Source organism: Pollachius pollachius, assembly GCF_949987615.1.
Source record: "Pollachius pollachius genome assembly, chromosome: 5".
Lineage (NCBI taxonomy): Eukaryota > Metazoa > Chordata > Actinopteri > Gadiformes > Gadidae > Pollachius > Pollachius pollachius.
The window spans coordinates 16,312,795-16,330,080 of NC_136938.1; the positions used below are offsets into that span (position 1 = coordinate 16,312,795).

Consider the following 17,286-nt stretch of genomic DNA (forward strand, 5'->3'; position numbering starts at 1 on the left):
GTGTGGTCATATGTGAGTGGCTTGTGGCAATGGCTGTTTGAATACATTGTCTGCCATTGCCCCAGAGCACACCCACCTTAACCACCTACTCTCTTCCTTTGTCCTCTATCCATTCATGGATCCTGCTTTCTCTGAAACCTTCTTTTAGTCCTGTTTTCTCTGCTCAGGTCCTCAGTCTGGTAAAATATAAATGTCTGAGATATAGGATGTAATATTTCCCACTAAATGCCATCTGCTGGATGAAATCAAACAAATAAGGGTTGTCTTTCTGGTACAATGGCCAAAGAACCATTGAAAACAGCCGCACAAAATGTGTAAACTTTTGTGATTTAAGATTTGAAAAAAAGTTAAGCTGAAGTAGAATCGGAATCCAGTGATCCGGAATGAAGGCGAGGACAATTTAAATAGTGGAGAGGATTTTTGGGAGGCTTTCTTTTGATGCCTTACCAACAGGAGGAGTGTGATGAATGCATATATAATTATTCATACGTAATAAAGTGCGATAATATCTATATGTCGATTTATTTCCATTTTATAACTCTACATATATATGGACATTTCAACACAATTGTTACATAGACCACATGCTTGTGCACACAGGTGGTAATGTATGCAATGAAAATATGAAAATAGAGAAACAGGCGCTTTAAAAGACACGGGCACAATGGCTCTAGATCAGCAGCACAGTGGAACCGAAGCGTAGTGCCGGGGTATACAAGCGCTTTACATTACCAGCCCTGCTGAGCTATTAAAAACACCTCTGGGCAGTGTTTCCCGTTTCTTAATGCTCCGATCAGCGGGTGCCGGCAAAGCGTGATGCATGCACCTATTTAAATTAACAAAGGAATGGGCTCCTTCTAATCTAGCTGTGCTTCAGAAGGCCCCCGCTAGATTAGCAATATATCATAGCGCAAGCACAGGCGCCTGGGTACCACACACGCAAACACTCAGAATCGCCCTCCAGCGCTATGAGCTGCATGCATCACTGTACACGCCGTTTAGGGGGAGAGCACCAAACAATTTCCACCCAGTGGGATATGGTAAATGTGCATGCACACCCGCACGCATGAACACACAGACACACACACACATGGTTGGAGACATCAGCTAAGGGGGTCAATTCAGACAGTATTCTTCCAGCCCATGGAATATTTGCAGACATTTTGTTAGAACCAGGGTTTGCACACACGTGCAGATGCGCACACGCACCCACACCCACACACACTCATGCATGTATTCATATTTCCAGCTGAGCTAAACGCTAGTGCTGCTTTGATGTGGCGGCGGGCGGCTGAGCAAAGAGGAGCGTGGCGGATGAAAGCCGCCCGTCAATGGCCTCCATTTTGAGACCTGTGCGACGAGGCTACAAGTAAATATACATGTCATTGGCACGAGCCAATTATTAGGCTAAATTAGATCAGTAATTACAGGCTTGAAATTGAAGCAGCAGTTCCTTATCAGAAGGGCCAATTGCTATGCAACAAGTAGAGGAGAGTGGTCCACTAATGGGGACGGACACATGGCACGCGGCAGGATCAACCCTAGAAGAGACTTCCTGTTTTAAGCCAATTGTTGTGTTTACCATGTACGTGCATGTGTGTGCACCACTGTGTTTGTGCCCCTCTGTAGGTCAACATGTTTGTTGGGTCCATTTGTGTCATCATTGGATTTCCAGACAGATCTAAGGGCTTCTAACGTTTTCATTTATCCCAAGATTTTGATTTTCCTGTATGCGCTTGTTGGAGTGTGTCTCTCGCAAACACTCACAAACACACTCTCACTCACTAACTAGGATGATACTACTGATCCACAACATGGTTTAAAACACACACACACACACACACACACACACACACACACACACACACACACACACACTCTCACTAACTAACTAGGATGATACTACTGATCCATACATTGTTTATAATACACACACACACACACACAAACACACACGCCATCGAAAAACTAATTTTACTCAGCACTATTTTCAAGTACAGCCCGTTTGTATTTGATCACATTTTGGAAGGGCGACAACTGATTTTCTCATTAAATGCAACCCAAGATGCTTTTAAAGTTAGTCCACTGGGTCAACGGTAGCCACAAACCCTTCAAGTTATTCAAAGACCCAAAGCAAGCCCACCCCCTTCACCGGAGCAGCGATTGTGTGTGGACAGCCTTTTGCACGTGTTATCCTTGGATTAAGAGCATGAGAGGACCCTTGCCAATGCAGTTTGGGAACTGCAGTGTGCTGTTTAAAATGAAGAAGGTCAGACATCCCATTAGCCTATTGTTGCTGAAACCAATGAGGCAAGGTTAAGAATTACTGTGCATAATAGCACCAATGGCATATTAGGGCTGGCAGTATTACAACTAGACCCAGGGCAGATGTGTGTGCAATTCTGTTTGCCTTAAAAAATGAATAAAGTGGCCCTTGTGATCGGAGCGCTGAAATGTGCTGTTGATCACAGCAATCCTTTTTTGTGCTTTTTATTATTTTTCTCTGGTTCTCAATGCGGAACAGTGACCGTGCAGACTTGTTTGGATAGCATTATGTAAATAAAAAACGTAAAGAAATTAAAATATATATTTATATATCTATATACATAGATACATAAATCTCTCTAAGACTGAGGGGATTTTCGTTGATGTAAACAAATGATGCGCTCTCCTGTTCTGCCTTCATCCTCTCCCGGGGTTGGGGTTCCTGGTCTGGTATGGGGTAGAGGGGAGTGACTCTGGGAGTTGGTGGTGGGGGGGAGGTAGAGGCCAGGCTAGGTCCTGGCCGATGGAGGCGGCCTCTCTCTTGCCTCGGGGGGAGACGGCAGCAAAGGGCGAAGGAATTTTTTTTGAGTGATGCCTCCGCACCACTGACTAATGAACAGATCAGCCTGGGTCAACCCATTACAAGCAAAAGCGTTTAATTATTAATTATGGCCAATCTATAGGCACTTAGGGCCGCGTGACATGCTATGTTTAGTCTGCTGGTCCTCTAGGTGGGGTTATGGACATGTTGGGGCATTCCACTATTAGACTGTGTCAGTAGAGAAGACAGGTTCAGGGAAGGGGACCGTTCGGTTAGCATCAAAAGCAGCTGGAGAAACACATCCTGTGTGGTTCCCGCAAGCTACAAAACAGGGATAGGACCAGAAGGGGAGCAGAAAGGTGTTACTGTTAACTTAAACAAGGTCGAATAATTAGTCATTCCTCATTATTCCATCAATAATTATTGCCATAAGGGTAGAACTAATGTTCCTATTAAAGGTATTTTTTTACTAATTCTGAATGTGTGTTAAAAAATCACTGTGTAAATCCCCTATATAGCTTGGAATGTCATTGTCTTCATGCGTGTCTGGGTTAGTGGGTGTGGGTGTTAGCGCACGTGTGTGTGTGTGTGTGTGTGTGTGTGTGTGTGTGTGTGTGTGTGTGTGTGTGTGTGTCAGCCGTGCTCGTTGTAGCCTACAGAGTGATGTGCAGGTGCATGCGTATATAGCTGCAGGCAGATGCACGTGGCAGAGGGTGGCAGGAGCGCGCGGGGAGCAAAGCCACCGGAGTGGCTTGCTTCATTAGGAAACAAAATATAAGCTTTCCGGGCCATTAGGAGCGACTTTAGATGCAGAAGCACATAAGACGGCGACTCACCTCATCAACGATGCATTGCAGTAACTGGAGAGGCTAGGAGATGAAAGAATGATAGAGGGAGGGATGGGGAGAGATGGAGTATTAGCTTACATGCGACATCTTGGAAATAGTGGGAAAATAGTGTAATAAAAAACACCATCTCTACTTAGATTAATCAAATGCAGCGAGCTGTGGCAGAGCCATCATTCAGCTACTGAATGTTTTTATTATTCCATAATGGCACTTAATGTAATACCAGCACTTAAAGCCCGCTCTAATATTTCATTTCAAAGAGGCAATTTGAGGGGTTTCCGAATGAGAGAGCCAATCAAGAGTGAAACACTATTGGGTGTAAAGGAGGGAGTGCAGGGGACTCTATTTTGCACTCCTTTTCTTTTATGCCATAAAGAGCCGTACCATTAAAGAGCCTTGGTTCTTCTGAATCTGTAAAGAAGACACGGAGACAGACAGCAGACAGAGGAGATGAAGGAAAATGTAATTAGTGTGTCATAATCACAACGATGCACTTGGACACATTATGATCACTGGGGGAAAATTATTGCATTCCTAGTGGCAATTTGTGCTTGTGTTCGCACCATTTACATAATGAAAACTTACAAATGCTAATAGCCTTGGTCTCATTTGTAGTGAATAGGGGAGAGAAATAACCTAATAATGCCAAATTTTAGAGAAGCGTTTTATCTGTGCCCTCCAGGTTATACAGGAATCCTGGGATGTTAACTAATCCCTGGGATGTGCATGTGAAGGCCTTTTGCCCTAACACAAGTGCACAGTACACTGAAGTGAATTGAAATGCCTTGGGGAGCTTCCTAGTAGAAGTTTGACTATTGACACCCAATAAGGCTTGCATGCATGCAAGCAAAACAACAACTAACTGGGTGTATATATAAATGTATATCTTTGACTGTGGTTGATGCTGCAGCTATTTTGAAGACGTATTACTATTAGATACAGACTGCTTGCTGTAGAGATGCCACTTTGTTGACTTGAGGAATCAAGTGTACCTTAATCAAATCGGTCTCATGGATTGTAAAACAAAAGTGTGTGCACATATTCCTCAAACACCGGCAAGCGTGCTTCAATCTGCTAAAATAATTTTTAATAAATAATTTGTCTACATGACCACATATTTTCGTGAAGTTAGTTAGGAGATCTACTATATCTCTGAATAGGAAGCACCAGACATCTTTGCACAACTATACAAAGCTCTCATCTCAATCCACTAATGAATGCTGATAATTTTAGCTGTAAAAGTGCTCTACTGAATCTGCCGCTACAGTGTTAACATATAAATGAATTTGATGTAAAATGAATTGAAGGAAACCGAAGGTCATTTGCCTGTTTGAAGTGTGTGTGCAAGGACTCATCTCAGCCCGGCTAAAGCAAATGCTCAATTTGACTGGATATATTATTAGACAATGTATAAATTAAAGACAGGTTTCCAGACTCTTTAAACAACCAGATTTCACAACGATCAAAATGGCATGCAACTGGAGAGTGGAACGCGGGAGAGGTGTGGGACATTTATTGAGAGTGTCAGAGCACCTTGTTCACGTGAGTTTGACCACATATTAATTGGAACATCAGTGTCGTGTCCTTTTCGACGCAGCACAGACTCTGAACACCGTGGGCTGATTGGCTGATTAGAGCATTGCTACATGCATGTTTGTCCTGAGGGTGAACATTGTGGAACGAGGATGATCAAAGTATAATAAGACTCAACACCACTGCCTTTTACAGGGAAACCGTCGCACTCGGCTGTGCTCTAATGTAAGACAGCATGACGCTTCATACGCATGTGGAGAAAGATCACCGTCTGCCTCATCCACTGCGTTTCTGGTCGGACCATTGACGTCCTTTAGGCAAATTGGACCAACGGAGGATGCAGATCACGGACCACGGACATGCATTTATTTATTACTTACGGAAAAGAAGTTTGCTTTGCACTCTGAGATGTTTCACAATATTTGTATAAAGTAGTACGCTGTTATAGTGGATGTGTGAGTGGTATTTGCCGACGGAGCCACGATCTGATTGGCTGACGGATCCGTTGCAGCCTGAAAAGTTACAATTTCCTCAACTTCTGATCGTAAGAGACGGAGCCGACGGAGTGGACGGACCCACAATGCCTTTTGGGATCGCCCCATGCAAAGTCAATGAGATCCGTCAACGGACGGATGCAGTGGGCAAGGGGTGTTAGAAGATAGCAAATGTGACGGTTATCCTTTATGGAGATAATGGGTACACTGGATATAGAGACCAAGTACATTCAACTGGTTTGTGGCACCAATGTCCTTCTACCTACGACTACTTCTGAAAATTGTTGTGAACTGCATGAATGCCCTTTCATCAGAGAGTCCTTCAAGCCTCTTGGTGGCATTGACAATTCAACTATAATGAACATCGAGGAGTGAAGCAATCCATCTGGGTTGAGGCTTCAGTGCAACAGCCAACCATTAAATCTAATTAATACCAAATAAAGATAACTTGATTAATAATGTAATGTTAAACAGAAAAACAATAACTTTTGTGAAGGGAGGTAAAACTCAGCACAGAGATAAGTAATAATCTCCCAGCTTTACAGGATAAAGATGGAAACGATTATTCTCTTTTCAACATCATCATGAAGAGGCTGGGTAGTACATTGGGGGTGATTATAAAAGGCTTTATTATAAAGGGATGCGTTTACTTCAAAAGTCGATCGTCACTTGAAAACCACCGATTTTCAAATACATGTAATACGAAGGTTAAGAAAGGGAGTTCCTTGTTAGAACAGACCCTTTGAATACCTCTGTTTCAAAGGCCTTCGTTGCTTGCAGGCAAGGGCAGCCCCTGTCTGTCACCACAAAGACGTGAACACATGTTGGAGAAACATTGCCAGAAGGTTGTGGTTGTTAGTCCATTTATCCTCTCCTAAAGATTTTGCTAACTACAATAATGGCAAAATGTATATGCTCTTTATCGGACATGTGTGTTTGATGGCAGGTTGAAGGTTCTATGGCGGTTCTTACTGTATATATGCTGAGTGCAATGTTACACTGCAATGCGTTTTGCCATTTTGAGTCAAATATAAGCATATGTTATGTGTTTTAGGCAACTTTATTAAGTATGTATGCATCATCAATATATGACTTTCTCCCTTATCTGAAAAAATCATGAAAACTAAATCACAAAAATAAATAAAATAGAAACATGAATTCCGTCAATTCAAGAGATGAAAGAAAGAAGAAACCAATCAGAGAAAGCAGAACAACAGTGCCAGGAGCACCATGTTGTTTGATTGACACTGCAGTGGAATGGAACATATCCAAAGAAACACAACTCAAAACTAGGATTTAATTAACATGAAACTAGTGGCATGTTTTTCCCCCCATCCATCTACATTTAGGTAAATTACAAAACAAAAAAATGAATAGTGAGAAAAGAAAGCAGGCAACAAATCAATCAGCAGCAGAAACCGCTGGCGGCTGTGTAAACACACCACATCAGCTTTGGTGTCTTCAAAGACTTTCAGAGCGAGCCAGGCAAAAACTCCATTAACTCCCGACAAAGAATGCAAATAAGTTGTGCTGGTGTGTGTAGCGAAGCGATATTCCAGAAGAAACTGCCTCTTCCCACTGACAAATAAAAGATGATGACTAGACACACACAAAGCGAAGATAAAAAAAATAATGTGCCTGACAATTCTGTGAGTGGCCCCCATAAAAGAATGAAGAATGAGATTGAGGCTTTTAGATTTAGGATGAGAGACTAACAAACATTTTCTATATCCTCCATTTGACACTTTCGGATGTGCTTATGTACGACCAATCTGTGATGTAAACAACCTTCTCTTCTGGGTTCAGGTTTGTTGACTGGTTCCCCACATTATTCTGCCCTTTGGCCCCATAAAGTGTTCCGCGTTAGGTGAAGCAAGGGGCTTGATGCAGACAGCTGTGCCAGTAGTCTGCGGGAATGACAGCCAAGGCCCGGGGACTGGGGCCGGCTGCGCCCGGCGAGCTGGAGCTGATCGCTACAGCGAAACGCAGCTCTGACACAGCCCCGCAGGTGAACTGTCTGAAGCACCATATGGAGGCAGGGAGAAATGGGAACGCCAGGACTCAAGAGAGAGCTATGGGGAGGAGAGAGGAAGCCCTCCCAAGTCTGTCTCCCGTTCTCTCTCTCCCTTCAAAAGTACACTGTGTCAAAATTGTTCTGATGCAAGAACAAATAAATAAAAAAGGTAATGACATGAAAATACCTAAGAACTAAACCAACAAAGTAGGGGCTAAACCCATCATACTACAAACAAAATCGCTGTGTGTGAACTGTTTATTTGGGGGGGAAAGGAAAAATGGTAGGTATGGCAGTGAGCCAGGGATGAAAAAGAGTGAGCAGAAATGTGATAGAACACATGTGCACAATGTCAAAGGTTCCCTGTAAGGTTGAATTCTTAGTTCGTTCATAAATAGAATGCTTGTGTTGTTTTAATAATGTAAATGTCCCCTAGTATTTGAGTCATTAAATCTTTAGTATTGGTTCGGTGTAGAAAATGTTATTTTCTTTGCTTCATTTTTGTCAAAATACAAATAACAAAAATAATAATAACAAAATAGTGATTGAAGAATCTTAGTGATGAAATAATAATGACAAACTAATTAAGTCCCTTCGTGAAGTTTCAGGTTTCTGGAATATTTTTTATCAGCTTTGCGTTACAGCCAATCACATTTCAGGTTTATTTTCAACACTATGATTCAAGACAGGGGCGTAGGAATGAGTTTAACATTGGGGGGGGGACACATATCAGAAACCTGACAGATCCGTTAATGGTTTGAACAGAAATATGTCATAAATTAACTACACTGAAAAAATTCATAAATATATTCTATTCTACTAAAAAGATACATTTGTAAATGTAAAGGAAAACACATTTTGAATGGCAGTAATGAACTGATAAATATCAAATCAATTCTTTAATTGCACGCTCAATCATCCAGTTTTTTAGAATAAGAAGCGGTGACAAGACGCTGTGTTGCGCTTTCAAAATAAAATAAAATATTTTTCTCCCCCTGGTATAATTTTTAGGTGGGATAAATGCGCCTGTCTCCAATATTGGAGGGGACACGTCCCCTCCGTCCCCCCCGGTTCCTACGCCCTTGATTCAAGATCATGTACATAACAATATTTGCTACACGTGGCATTTATTATTACTAAATATCACAGAACCATTATGATGGTCTGTGAATAACAACAATGTTGATGTAAATAGTTGAATCTATTGAACAGTTTAACTAAATGTCCTTTGGGCAGCAGGAGGCCAGGAGGTAAACAGAGGAAACCAGATTAGTGTTGCTCAGTCAGGGATGAGCCAGATAAATCCATCTTAAAGGCTTAATTAAGAGTTGATAGGATTGAGAAGTCACTTTTGTAGTCGGCAATTACATATGAGCAGGGTTTTAAGTGGAAAAAATAAATAGGTAAGTACTGGCAGACGGAGAAGGAATATTACCCGCACGGTAAATCTGTTCAACGACTTAAAATAAATCGTGTCCATGCTCGGCAATTGGTCAAATATTTAGTTGAACAACAATTCCAACTTTGTTTTGAACTTGAATATGCTCAGGCTGAAATGTTATAAACGTGTTTACTATATAAATAAATAAATAAATATAGATATATATGCACACACACACAAACATTATATATACACATACACACACACACACACATTATAAAAATATATTTATAGTAAGCTAATGCTACATTTCTTTGATGAAGGGACAACGGCAGGGAAATGGAGGAACAGAATAACATATTCAAATGCAATCCTCACATTGTACTATGTAGCCAAGATTTAATTGACATCCACTCCTATTTGTTTTCTACTACAAGATATGAAAAATGTTAAGGTTGCGATGGCCAGTAATGCGGTGTACATAATTATTAGTGTTCTTAATAAAAAAATGTGTTGATTGGTTAGTGTTGTGTCGGATCAGAACTAAACCAACAGTCTACAGCCTACATAAACACACAACATAGAAAGCAGCTCACCTGTGGATAGGGGAACATGCCAAGTGCCAGCTGTGGACATAAAGGAAACAGGACATAAAGGTTATTGCTGATGGTAAGCCTCTGATGTAATATACAAGGAATAAGGAATATTTCTTCCCAAGGAATAAACCTAACTAACCTTATTATCCGTACCACATGGTCATCTTAAATCAACTGCACTTTGGATAAGACTGATGCTAAAGTTATGAATATATTAGTGTCCACAAAATCCCTCTACAACAGGGGACGTCTGTTCCTCTTTAAAACCATGTAACAACGTTCTACAGGGCACAGTATACAATATGTTCTACCTATTCTCATTTTGACACAATGTGTGCACATTTATAGCCTTTTTATAATTCTAGCACGCTGTATAATGATGATATTAATAACGATAGGTCATAAATGTAGTATAGTTCGATACATTTAAAATATTTTTGATTGGACACAACTAATTAATACATGTACAATAGAAGGGACTTCTGTTTGTGGGATGCAAGCACAATCTCTGCACACCCCTGAGGAAATACTGGGGGGGGGGGTGCAGAACATGAGCTATTAGTTAATAAGCCCCCCCAAGAACGGCCCCCAACTAGCAGTTCATTTGAGGGATAAACAGATGAAAGGGAGACTTGTGTTACAATTACTTGTGTGTGTGTGTGTGTGTGTGGGTGTGTGTGTGTGTGTGTGTTTGTGTGTGTGCGTGTGTTTGCGCGAGCGTGCGTGCTTGTGAGTTCACTCATGCATGTATGTGTGGGCTGGATGTGGTTGGGGCTTGGCTGATGGCCTTCCCCTGACATTTGGAGGTGGGATTCTTTCATCTTGATCAAGGGCAGCTTATTGGCAGCATTGCATTATGGAAATGTCAACGCGTTCACGGTGCCTTCTTGAACAGAAAACAGAGGATCTTGCCGGCCATGGAGAAGTCCAAATCAAGCAGGATTTAGAGACATTTCATTTAGCGTAATGTGTTCCCCGATTGATGGAGGAGGACAAGGAAAAACAGGGGTGGACGTGGGCGTGCGTCCATCTTTATCACACAAAGATCGTGTCGATAATTGTGACGGGCCCATTTTTATTCCATGATCCACTGATTATTGTTATAAATGTCATCGTATTCAAGCCCTTATTGACGCCGGGCGGCTGATGGCAGGGACCTCCACTATTAGTCTGCCTCTGAAAAGGGGGGAAGGTGTGGTCAGGAGAACAGATGGGGAATCAATAGTGGCAAATGGGAGGGGGGAAGAGTGTGTGTGTGTGTGTGTGTGTGTGTGTGTGTGGGGGGGGGGGGGGGGGGGGGGTCAACAAGAGACCTGGCAAGTGTAACACTGAAATTAAAATGTTATCTGAAAATGTACGCTGTCAGCGGGCCACTCTATCTAGTCCCTGGGGAGAATGGCACAGAGGAGTGCACGAGTAAGCGCACACACACAAACACACACATATACACAGACATGCATGCACACGCACTTTATGTGACACATCTAAAGCCCTATTTGAGGCAGAGAGGATAAGACCCATCGATGTTGTCATTTATTGTTAAATATCATAAATGCATGTGTTCAGTCTGGGAAATATGAGCTGGTTAATGTCACGTCTACAGAACAATCAGCCTTGTATCTGTGGTTCTTGAAAATGGTCTGCTGCAAGAAAATTAACACAAATCAGTGATAAACATGTGCTGTACCTCCATGAAAGAGATTCCCACACTCCAGACATCTGCATGAATACCGTACTGCTCCCCGGATAACCTCTCTGGCTGTAAGACGACGCAAAAACGCACACACACACACACACACACCAAGCAAAGTGAATGCCATCCTAACAAATCTGAACTGCACACTTGAACTTAACTACTTGATGAATTGAATGACTTAATTAAACGTGGGTCACTCACCGCCATGTAGACATTTGTCCCCACGTACGTTTTGGCAATAGAATTCACCAACTGTAAACACATACAATGCAAAGAACGGATGAGCCTCTTCCGTGAGGCGTGTGCGAGCAGATTATTTAACTGCCAGAGATAAATAATGAGGGCCCTGAGAGGGAGGGTGTGCATGCGTGCTGGTGTGTGTTCTGTCCTACTTTAGGCATATTCCCTGTATTTTGTCCTTCCCTAACTTACATTCCCTCAAATCTATTGGAATGTCACTGTGTTATTTTGAGCTCAACCCTCACACAGGGGAAACAGCAGGGAGTGGGGAGGACTGGTGTGTGTGTGTGTGTGTGTGTGTGTGTGTGTGTGTGTGTGTGTGTGTGTGTGTGTGTGTGTGTGTGTGTGAGAGATTAAGCGACACACAATGCCATCAATGACAGTGCTGTGATAATGAGTGTCTGCTCCCTCATGGCCATCTTGTGTTTGTGTATATTTAAGTATTTTTGTTAAGGTAAGGAAGCCCTGCGGAGCGGCGTTCGACAGTGGGTATGTCAGGGAGCAGTTTTCTATTTAAATCTCAAAGACATAGAGAGTGAAAAATTGAAATACGAAGGAGAGAAAGAGAGATACATGAGTGAGAGATAACGTGAAACACTTTCAAGGAAGGGTTACAGTTCAGTAACGGACATCGCACAACACACATCCCCCACCCTGTTATACTCGCTCTGCCCCATAACCCCACCCAAACAGAAATGTTGAGGCTATTTTGTGTGCACATGTATGTGTGTGTGGTGTGCACGTGATTTTGTGTGTGTGTGCGTGTGCCTCACATTTTTCCTTCATCCCTAAAATACATATCAATGAGGCTGAGGCGGTGCGAGTCATAATTATAGCATTTTCTTTTGAGGCTGAGTAACAATGCATGTGAGGTGGCCAATGATAATGTGAAAGACTGTCCCTGAGGACAGAGTAGCTCTGTTGTCCTGAGGTGGACAGATGAAAACCACGCGAGGCCGACAGCTTGGCCATATGCACACATACGTTCACAACAGAAACACACACAATTACACGTGCCACACATCCTACTAGGGGTAAATTCCTCCCCCCCACACACACACAAACACACACACACACACTCTTGAGCCCCACTCTCAATCTCTTGCACGCACGTACGCACGCGCAAGACGTACACACAAGCGCACACACGGCTTTGTACCTGCGTGCTGACTCCAAAGTCGCAGAGCTTGACTTGTCCTCGAGTGTTGACCAGCATATTGGAGGGCTTGACATCTGCGGAGACAGAGCGGTTGGGAGAAGTGTGATGTCAGCAAGCACGCGGCTCGTCTTCATCATCTTTGCCGCACTGTTGTGGTTGCCCTTTTTATTTATTTTTTATTTTTTTATTTATTTTTTTAACGGCCGCCGGAACAGCCCCTCGTTTACCTCGATGAAGAATCTTCAAGCTCCACAGATAGGTCAGCCCTTTGACGACCTGCAGCCACAGCACATGGGTGACAGGAAAGAACAGATTCAGAAATGTCAGTTAAGGATAACCCGCAGTCATACTCGACGTCCTCCATGCAAATGTGTCTAGTCATCCTACAGGGTATGAGGTGTGTATTTGTTCCATGCATCGGGCATCAGCTCCCTTTCCCACACAATCAGAGGGTAGCACACATTTCCATTTTGTTTCCTTTTAGGGTGCACAGAGGCAGTTACAGGATTTTGCACATATATAAGAATGAAAATATGTATATTTCTGTTCACTTGTTTATCACCGTTTAGTGGCAAAAAATATATACATTTCACATTTTGTCATTTGATTACATTTTTTCTGCACTTCTGTGTGAGCAGAAGTGCATTGTATCGAACTACACCCATTGTGTCCATGAAAACATAAAATAAAAGATATCTGCACTCAGAATATGTCGGGGAAAATGTCAAGGGCCCGGGGAAGAACACGCCATCAGTCTCTCTCTCTAGGGCGCTTTCCCCTCTGCGATAATTAACACCGGCGACAGTTGAATTAAAAACGAAGGAAAGCTGCGAATTGGAATTAGCGCCGCAGAGTAAATAGCTGTCAATGTTTGATTACGGACAAAGTGAGACGGTGGGAGACAAAGAGACAGGGAAGGACGACGGCTGGACAGGAGGGGGACAGGGGGGGTGGGGGTGGTAATGAGGGTCAAAAGAAAAGCAGGCGTTTCTCAAAACCAAGGCCAGCTCCATCAAAGCAGCAGGGGTGTGAACCAGGGACAAGTAGAATAGACTCTCCATCACTTTTTCCCCAGTGGAGGCTAATTGAAAGAGTCACACCCGGACCTTCTCTTGTTATTCATTCTGTTTTGATTTGTTTTTCCTAGAGACCTGTCTTATTCTACCCAACTAACTAACAGTTCAAAGCCAAAAGGGAGATGTTGCCAGACATGTGTTAATAATTACATCAGATTACACAGATGCAGTGAGAATCTTTTACTGAAGGCCAGACAGAAAAACTACTAATTACAGTATGCCGGTTTTGAATGTTACATGCTAGCTAAACACAGAGTCAACGTTTGATAGTTGAATCAACTCACCGACACTGCGATCCGGCCCAGTACATTCTCTGGAATTTTTCTATATACGTCTAGCGAACCACCTGTATGGACAAATTAATGTTTTTGTTAATAAAAAATAATATTTTAAAATACTATTATTTTGTTTGAGCTAGATGATAAGGTGTTGAATTTATGTGAATTTATAAAGGTCATAAATCTATACGAAAACACATGATCAACTGATTCCAATAATATGTAGATTACTAGACATTTGTTCACGGAAATGTACTCCAAAAAATAAGTTGGTACTTGAGACTACTTGAGTTGCCAGTTTAGAAATAGCCAGTAAGCCCTTTATGACGGCAGTTCAGTGACTTTTGGAACATAGCGGCGCCAAAGCTAGCATTAGCTTTTGGGCTTGACCCAAATGAGTTCCCCACAGTGATGAGTGTAGAGAACTTTGACAGATCGTGATGACAAGTTGACTGCACTGTGAAATCACACACACACACACACACACACACACACACACACACACACACACACACACACACACACACACACACACACACACACACACTAAAAGATTTGTCACACGCTTGTAGCTTTTAGCACACCAACATGCTAACCAGTCCACAGAGGAGGGACACTCCATTGCTCTGGAGAAATGTTAATGGGTTTAAGCGGAAAGAACAGAGAACAGCTTCCCCAGGTCTCCCCTTTTAACCAGTGCTAGATATGTGTCATGTCTATATAGTACACTGGTGCTTAGCCATACTTAAACTCACCGTCCATGAATTCGGTACATATGGATATCCGGTTCTCTACAAAGAAGGCGGTGTAGAATGTAATGATGTAAGGAGAGTCACACTGGAACGGGAACAAAGAGATAAAGTTTCAGGGGAAAAAAATATCATGCTAAGATATGAAATACAATGAAGTATTTAAAATGTGTTGCTTACATACACTGGCATTAGCCAGTGTCAAACATTAGCAGTGGATGATTGTCTTTTCTAACAAACAAAAAGTCAAGGAAATCTCAGCTATAATTTGTCTCATAACTCTTAACAAACTTACAAACAAAGATTTGAGGAATTCATATTCTATAAAACATCTGCCAACCATACTTGTAGCCTTTTTCAGTTGCTCATCTCCTTTTTATTATTTTTTCAATGTCAGTGAACATTTCAACTGATATTCTTACTAATACTATTCTTGGATTTAAAAAGGTGCAGTGTGTCATCTACGAGAAATTGAGTAGTCAAGCCAAGTGATGAGGTTCCTTGATAGATTTATAAATTGAATAAGGTTATTTAGCATGTAAAACCATGGGTCAAAGACTACAAGATAATTTGCGATTATGACAAGAAATTGAAAACGTGCTGCTTTTGCTTGGCCGTTCTGGAATACTGTAGATACATGGCGGAGCAACACAGCAGGCTCTGTGGAAGAGGACCCGCTCCTTATGTAGGTATAAAGAGCTAATTTGAATGGGACTATAATCTAATAAAAACAAATTTATATTTTAATACATTATACCAAATACTTTCTGCTAGAGGCCACTCAATACTACACACCGCACCTTTAACACATTGATACGATTCCATTTCTTAACATAAATATTAACACTGTTGTTCTTAGGATTTTTATATTACGTATATTATTATTTTGTTATATATAATAGTATAATGCACTGATTTCTACAAAGTTCTCATTTTCAATATATTATAATTGTTCTACAACTATGTATATTAATATTCTAGAATAGGAGCAACTGTTGCGTTACCCGATTTCCTGCCTGGGATCAATAACGTATTTTTGATTCTGAGAATAAATAAGGTAATGTACTATAGTTATTAGTTTTGTCTTGTTACACAAATCAGATAAACATCATTTGCTTAAACAATTTTGACCAGGTGTCCTGTTCTCCTTCTTATATTTTGTGTGATGTTTTCCCACATTTATTCCGTCTATTATACTTGGGCAAATCAACACACTAAATCAGTTGATTGTGATGAATAGAGTGAATCATACACGACAACGATTCATGTCGTCAAGTTTTCATCCCCCCTAAGAATAAAAGAAAATGACAAACTATAAAATTAAAAAGCAATAGATCTCGAATGCCCTAGTTTTACAAGGCATCATAATTGAATGCCTAAAGCATGAGATCCACAAATACCATTCACTTTTAGTTTTTTTCCAGCTCATTAAAGTGTGACTCATCAGAAAGGGCTGTGCTGTGCGTTTCTGCTGCGTGTCAGAGTGCAGTCTTCCTTGCAGAGAAAGGAGTAGTTAACTTAAGTGCGTCAGCGTGTCAGCGATGTCACCGATCCCTTGCTCAACACAGAGGAAGGGAGAGGATAAACGGCAGCTCATTAGATGAACCTATAGCACACTTACTGGAGCAAGGCAGATGTGATAAGATAGCGACGCTCCACAGATGAAAATGGTTTATTTATCACTCAGAGAAGGGAAGAACTTCCCAAGAGTCAATGCAAACCTTGTAGAGAATCTCCAGCTCTGACATGATCTGTCTCTGCAGCTCCTCCGTGATGTCCAGGGGAATGACCTGTAAATGAAACGCAACAGCCGGTGTGGTCAGAATTAAATCAAGCTACATGTTAGGTACATAACACATAAAACCATGGAGGGGGACTATCATGGCATGGTATGATACGACCATCCTTCATAGGGCAATCATAGTGCCTGATAGAAACATGAAACTTCATCTCTGAGATATTCCTGTCATCACAAAGCATTTTTTCAGAAACGGTGGCCAAGGTCACAAAATGTGACATCCACGGTCAACTTCTGGATTGTCGAGCCGAATAGTAATGTTGCATTCGAGGATTTAAGCTTAAAGCTTGACTCATGTATCGTCTAGGTATGACTAAAGCAATATTGTATTATTGTAATTTTGTTGTCATAGCAGTCAGATTATGTTGTCACTTTGATATAGATAGATAGGGAAGTATATATATATATTTAACACCAACACTTCAAAATAAGGTTATTTTGTAGTGTAAAAAAATAGACAAGTGGGGCAGCTTCAGCATGCTGAATGTTGTTCTCACCTTGACTGCCAAAACTCTCTTGCCAAGAACATGGTATGCCCTGTTAATAGAAAAAGAAAATGTCAAGAACCCTACAGAACACTACAGCAGTAGGGTTAAATCAATCTTGCATTTTGAAGAA

The 17,286-nt window shown here is 41.6% G+C and overlaps 1 protein-coding gene across 2 annotated transcripts in view; it reads right to left on the bottom strand.

The window, feature by feature from the left end:
* Nucleotides 1–17,286, bottom strand: part of map2k5 (mitogen-activated protein kinase kinase 5) — a 50,296-nt gene that overhangs the window by 12,130 nt on the left and 20,880 nt on the right. For both annotated transcript variants that reach the window (XM_079736163.1, XM_079736164.1), the window contains 11 exons: nt 17,166–17,205; nt 16,592–16,660; nt 14,877–14,958; nt 14,128–14,189; nt 12,995–13,043; nt 12,768–12,841; nt 11,570–11,620; nt 11,360–11,431; nt 9,673–9,702; nt 4,039–4,065; nt 3,643–3,675 (listed from right to left, as the gene is read on the bottom strand). In XM_079736163.1, coding sequence (XP_079592289.1) covers nt 3,643–3,675; nt 4,039–4,065; nt 9,673–9,702; nt 11,360–11,431; nt 11,570–11,620; nt 12,768–12,841; nt 12,995–13,043; nt 14,128–14,189; nt 14,877–14,958; nt 16,592–16,660; nt 17,166–17,205 — 589 coding nt within the window. The remainder of the gene's footprint in view (nt 1–3,642; nt 3,676–4,038; nt 4,066–9,672; nt 9,703–11,359; nt 11,432–11,569; nt 11,621–12,767; nt 12,842–12,994; nt 13,044–14,127; nt 14,190–14,876; nt 14,959–16,591; nt 16,661–17,165; nt 17,206–17,286) is intronic.